This window comes from Pseudopodoces humilis, chromosome 16 (assembly GCF_049639895.1).
Source record: "Pseudopodoces humilis isolate 2021_Gansu_Grassland_sample_001 chromosome 16, ASM4963989v1, whole genome shotgun sequence".
Taxonomy (NCBI): domain Eukaryota; kingdom Metazoa; phylum Chordata; class Aves; order Passeriformes; family Paridae; genus Pseudopodoces; species Pseudopodoces humilis.
This window is the reverse complement of record NC_142215.1, coordinates 14,149,115-14,155,440: the sequence shown is the minus strand read 5'-3', so window position 1 is coordinate 14,155,440 and position 6,326 is coordinate 14,149,115. Positions and strand designations below refer to the sequence as shown.

At 44.2% G+C, this 6,326-nt stretch overlaps 1 protein-coding gene across 1 annotated transcript in view; it reads left to right on the top strand.

The window, feature by feature from the left end:
* Nucleotides 1–4,302: 4,302 nt before the first annotated feature.
* MYO1E (myosin IE) overlaps nucleotides 4,303–6,326 on the top strand; it is a 76,488-nt gene continuing 74,464 nt past the window's right edge. Inside the window, exon 1 of the mRNA XM_014251210.2 lies at nucleotides 4,303–4,419. Within this exon, the coding sequence (XP_014106685.2) occupies nucleotides 4,417–4,419 (3 nt within the window). The 5' untranslated portion in view covers nucleotides 4,303–4,416. The remainder of the gene's footprint in view (nucleotides 4,420–6,326) is intronic.

The window sequence follows — 6,326 nt, the reverse complement described above, 5'->3', positions numbered from 1 at the left end:
AATATCTAGACTAACTTCATGTCCCTGTGTAGTTTGTGTGCACCTGTCTAGTGGTTTCTCCCTGCTAAAGGACTGCTCAAATAGCCAGTATTGTCTTGAGTATGTACATCTGGATAGTAGGGCTTGAAATCAAATTGTTAAAGCAAATCAATCGAAGTTATTTTAATTTTAAAACATAACATTTTTATTTCCTACTGCAGTCTTGAAAACAACATTAAAATATATCTCCATGCTCAGCTCTCAGCCTGCTCTCTCCCTCCGGCCCTTCTCTGGCAATAGTGGAGGCCAAGAGATAGGGACAGAACAAATTCTTGTCTGTTCTTACACTCCTTCCAGGGCATCCACACCACCAGGATTTGAGTGGTCCTTGGTTTGAACCACACAGAAGCTCTTTTCATCTTGTGTTATCAGAGATCATTATTTTTTGTACTTGTAACATTTTCTTGATACTCTAACAGTACTAACCTATTGTATTTTATATAATTACATCTTCAGTGAAATTCACGTGGAACATGTAAATTTATTTTCTTAATGGCAAATTCCTATCACAATCTTTTTATCAAGGTACAACATCAATAACATTAATTTATTCTGGAGTCTTCAAGTACCTCACTCATTAATTGAGCCCCACTTAAATAATCACAGAATTACAGAAGAAAACAGTTTAGGCTGGAAGGGACCTTAGAGGGAATATGGTCCAACTCCCTGCTCACAGCAAGGCTAATTTTGGTGTTGGATCAGGTTGCCCATCACAGCATAAAGTTTTCATCTTAAAAGCTTGTGTAAGGTTGCAAAAAATCTCCCTCTGACAGAAAAAAAATAACCCTTGTAATTTTGTTGTTGTGAACGTACATAGCTTAACTGAATTCAGTCACAAAACACAGGAGGCAGAACTCCTCGGTTACCAAGTCTTTGTGGACTTCTTCCAGGTTTATACCAGCTTTGCAAATAACAGCATTATTCATACGTTTTGATTTGCAGTTGGAGAAAAATTCAGCTCCATGAATTCTAAGTATCTCTTACATCTGAGGCTTCTCTTATTAAGATCCAGAGTGAAAGAGAGAGACACGTGCTATTTTTCCTCAAAAGGCCTCAAACCAAGCAGTGGATGTAAAAGGGCTGGTGACTGTTGCTGTGCTTTTTATTCCAGTGATACTTTGGATGGACACGTTGAACACTTTCAGGGCATGTTTTCTGAACAGGAATGCTGCTCTCTATTGAGGTCAACAACAGAGAGGAAAGAAGAAATTTTATTAGGCACAGAGAGTTAAAGAAAGCTACAATGATTATATTATTTTCCAACCTGTCCTAAGCACCAAAGTGATTTCATCACATTTTAAGTCATAAAATTCTGCTTTTGTTTTATACATGCTATTTTGTTTCTCCCTCCCTATATTTCACAAGAAGAAATTGCTGAATCCATCTTTTATTTCCTATAAGTAGAATTCTACATGCTCCAAGTGTAACTGAAGGCAGAGTGTAACCATCTGCATTTTAGAAGAAAATGTTACAATTCAGAAGTGTCTGTTTATTCTTTGGAAGGCAAATACAGGGAAAAAAACTACACTGAATTTTTCAAGTTTTCTTAATCTAATATAATTTGTTTTTCTATTACACAAGTCTATCATCTTTGTAAGAAATACCAGATCATGTGGTTTTCTAACTAAAAGAATGATGTGTTGTTAAGGGTATTAAGCCTTATTTTAATAGCTTTCAAGTATTAATTAAATTGTTAATTAAATTATTCTGGTCAACAGAAGACAAATATGTGACTTACAAAACTTATTTCAATTACAGTCTTTAAGTAAGAGAAAAGTACTATTTTTTCCCCTTTGCTGTTATTTTTAGCCAGTTAGAAAGCAGTCAGAGCAGTTCTTATTTCATCACAATTTCTAATCTTTTCCAGATTCACTGACTTCTCGTAAGAGTTATTTCTTTCTGAAGCCACAATAATGTTTTTAGAATGCAGAGCAAGGGAAAGCTTTATTCTGTGGCTTTTCCAGAGATAAAGACCTTGTTCTTTTTTCAGTCAGTTTAGTGTTTCTCCAGTTTAGCACCAGGCTGATCCCTGTTTGGTGCTGGCACGCAGTGTTGCTCAGGCAGTGGGTAGGTGGAAAGGCACGTGTGAGTTACCAGATGCACCATGTAGTCACTTCAGGAAGTGCTGAGCCTGGACCAAGCCCTGCAAGTCCCAAATGCTGAGCTAATAAACCTCCTGAGCCACTGAAGAGAAGCTTCACTTAAATATTCCTTAAATATTTCCCCAAAGCATAGCACTAGTGATCAATATCGGGAGAATCAAGCAGAGCAACTGTTTGCAGCTAGAAAATATCCTCAAAATAATTCTTGATGTTAGCACTTCTGTGCATGAGCTGTAGGTGTTACTAACCAGACAGACTGTCAGACAATACATGTGCTGAAAAAAACTGATGGGAGTTCTTGATACAGGGAATTTTTCTTAAATCTTTTCAAGTGGGATCTTTGAAAGGTATCCTGTCCATACCGACGTTTTGATAGAAATGTTGCCACTTCTAATTTTTGTGCATAATTTGAAAGTACAGGGGCTCCTCTTTAATCTGCTAGAACTCCTCAATATGAAAATGTGTGTTCTGCCTTTCTCTGAGATGAATTGTACATTCTTGGCTGAAGGAGCCCAGGCATGCAGACCATTCAGGCACATCACCACTGACATTCAAGAGGAAATGCTTTTCCCTGCTTCTGAACAAGGATGTTGAATAAGTATCATTCAGCTAATATAGGCAGCTTGGGAATTAGATGTTTATCATTAAAATAAGCAGAATGTTTAAAGGCATGAAAAGAGTTCATTGTGAATTAGACTGTGCTTGGTCCACCCAGTGCTTACCAAAGGTTCATGCAGATGCACAGCACCAGTTCTTTCAGCTCCACAAATTTTGTTCCAAGTCATCTTGTAGTCCATGTAGAGTAGACAGACACAGTGGCACATTCATTTTAGTGAATTCAGGACCAGTTTTAATTAATTTAACTTCAATTAGCGGGCCAATGTGGATGGACTTTCTAACTATTATTCCACAGCCTTGTTTCTCGTTATTCATAACTTGTTATAAAGCTGTTTCTATGTATGTAAACATGCATACATACAAATATCCATGTCTTAAGAAGATTAACCTGTACATTACACAGACTCACATCCAAAGCAAATACAAAAACCTACAAAACCTGTATTGATTTTCTATCTTCTGTTGGCCCAATATATACTCTCTGGACTCTTGCAGGACTGTTTTCACTGCCTTTTATCAGCCTCATGATTTTATGTAACATATCCACGTTCAAATGAAATACTTGCTTATGCTGAATCTCTCAATTAGTGTGGACACTAGTCTTTATTTTTTTCATAAAAACAATGAAAATCGAATACACATATTGTGTACAAACTACTCCCTATTTTTTCTAATAACTGCACTGCTTCTTAGTCAGAAATAAACTAAATTCCAGTACAATCTATTGATGAAAGGCAGGATCTTTACCCATTAGGAGTAGTTTTCCAAGTGGTTGGGAAGCAGTATCAACATATGACTCGGGGTCTGGCTGTTGATATGATTTTTTACATTATGTTGTTTCCATTTTACTTATATTCTGGCTTAGAAATGGCGTTACAAACCCATTAGAGCCAACAGCAGGGCTTCAAGCCTCAAGCGAAATGTTTAAGAGGACCACAGCAGGCAGCTTCGGGCGGGTTTACTGGTGTGATCGCTTACACAGCGCAGCCCCTGGAAGTTCCTGCTTGTGTTCTGCTCACAACGAGCTGAGCAACGCGGAGCGGAGGCCCGCGGACACCTGGCTTGTTTCGCATCTGTGAGATGCCCGTAGGGCTCGTTCCAGCACCCACCCGGTGCCAAGATGCATCGTTCTTTCCAGTGTTTCCAGGGATTAGCAGCACCGCAGTTCTGTGGCAGCAGCCTTGCGGGGGTCCGGCCGCCCCCGCTGGCTTAAGGCCCGTCAGCGCCGTGCGGCGGGTGCTTATCCCGGTCTTTATCCCGGTGTTTATCCCGGTGTTTATCCCGGCGCTCCGGGAGCTCGAGCCCTGGGCCGGAGCTCGCGAGCCGCGCGCGCCGGGATTCCCTCAGGGAATGACGTCCCGGCGCGCGGCCATTGGCTGCGCCGCGCCGAGTTCTCCATTTATGGACACGGAGCCGCGCGGGGCAGCCCCGGTCCCAGTCCCGGTCCCGCGCCGCTCGTCCCTCCCCGGTGCCCGTCCCGAGCCGCTCGGGCCCGGCTCGGCCCCTGCACCGCGCCGCTCGCCCTCCGGCCCCGCCCCGCCCGGCCGGGAGCTGCGCGCGCGGGGAGGGCGGAGCCGCTGCCCCCTCCCCTCCCTCAGTCCCGGGGCGCCGGCGTGTCTGGGCAGAGCCGCGGGCAGCGCAGCGCCGAAGAGCAGCGATGGTGAGCGGAGAGCTCGGCCGGGGCCGAGCGGGGCCGGGGCGGGAGCGCGGCCGTCGCGTCCCCTCGCGCGGTGCCGGGAAGGGGCCGCGGCAGCGTTCCGTGTCCCGCTTCTGGTCAGGGAGCCGTTGTGTAACAGCGCCGGCCTGCGGGCAGCCGTGCCGTGCCAGGCACTTGCCGAGGGCCTGCGGACCGGGTCGGTGCCTTTAGTCCCGTGCCCAAGCCGCCCGTCCTATCGCGGGGCGCGGGCAGGGCCGGCGCCGCCTGTGAGCGCGAGCCGCGTCTGCCGCCCCGTCCCGCCGCTTGGGACCTGGACAGGACTCGGATGTTGGTGGCCTCGGGTGGGAGGAATCCCGTGGCACGGGGACGCCACGGCGTAGTCGAACAACAGGTGACGCCTCTGGTTCCGAGGGCGCTGGCGGAGGGGTCTCGGGGGGCAGAGCCGCGCCCCGGTCCCGGTCCCGGTGCCGGAGCACTCAGGTGTGCCGCAGAGGCGGCTCCCGAGCCCGGGAGCTGGGGCACCTCCACCGCTGGGTCTGTGCGCTGCTGGTGCGACGAGGGGACGCGATGTCCGGAAAACACCTTAGTCCTAGACTGAGGGAGAATTGAGGTTCAGCAGGTGAACCTGGTTTGTCTTTAGTAATTGCCTCCTGATGATTAATAAAAGCTTTCATCCTGAAGTAATCCAAGTAATGATTATGTCTACCTGTTACACAAGAACTAAGAATAAGTAGTGAAGAATCCTTTGTGGTAATAAACTAGACTAAAATCCGTAACTTTTAAACACATAGTTTACTTAAAACTGTTCTAAAGCAGAGTTCTACAGATTTGAGCCTTAAGATACTTGAAAAACTTCTGCAGTATTTCTGCTAAAGCTCAACTAAGGTTAAGATTTAAAGACTGACCAGCCTAGTTCTTGTGTATTCACGACTTTACTCCCAATAAATACCTTTTCAAGGATTCCTTTCTTACTGCTATTGCTTCTGCTTTGACATCCTGAGGCAAGTCAAGTTGTACCTTGTTGCATCTGTGTGGAGCACAAATCTTTGCTCTAAATAAAGCATTGCAGAAGTTAGGAAGCTAAAACTTCTCTTGAAGTCGGGGATGATACCAACTGGAAAAAAGACAGCTAACTATAACTTATAAACCTGTTTTTAGTAAGGAGCTTTGAATAAGATAGGTGCTTGTGTTCCCTGGGGGTTGATTGTTTTGCCAGATGATTCAGATCAACTCGTTAGCCTTAATCTTTACTCCTCAAGTACCTGCTGTGTCACAGACACCTGTGGCACCTACAGGCTCCTTGGCGGAGGCTGGCTCATTGCTTAGACTGCTGACCTGGGGTTGGAAGCCTTTGTTGCAGGTGCTTCAGATATGTCTACCTGTTCCCAGTACTACTTTGCAATCAGTATGCTAGGTGATGTGCTGTGGGCTCCATTCATTCCTTTTTAATGAAAGGTTTTAATCAAAGTGGTTTTTGTAAATTCATGTAACTAACTGGCAGCATATTCTGTGATATTTTCTTTATCAAAATAAGAGAATTACTTTCTTCCACAAGATACGCTTTTTAGGGATGTATTTAGGCAGTTATTCTCCAGATTTTAGTTTGATACTGAAGTAGTTTTTCACTGTCATATCTCAAAATAATATTAATTGCATTTTTAGATTATTGATAAGTAACTATTAAAACAAAACCAGAAAATTACGTTTTTGAAAGTGCTGCTTTTTCAAATAATTATGCCAAAACAGTTGTTTGATAGTCATTAGAAGGTAGTATTTTGTAACTTAGTTGGCAGGATTGCTTGGCAGGACTTAAAATGACTGCTGATGAACATGAATCATGCTACTAATATCCTGAAACTTTATATTCATTCTCTGTGCTGTATAAAAACCTTGCATTATTTCTCTTATTT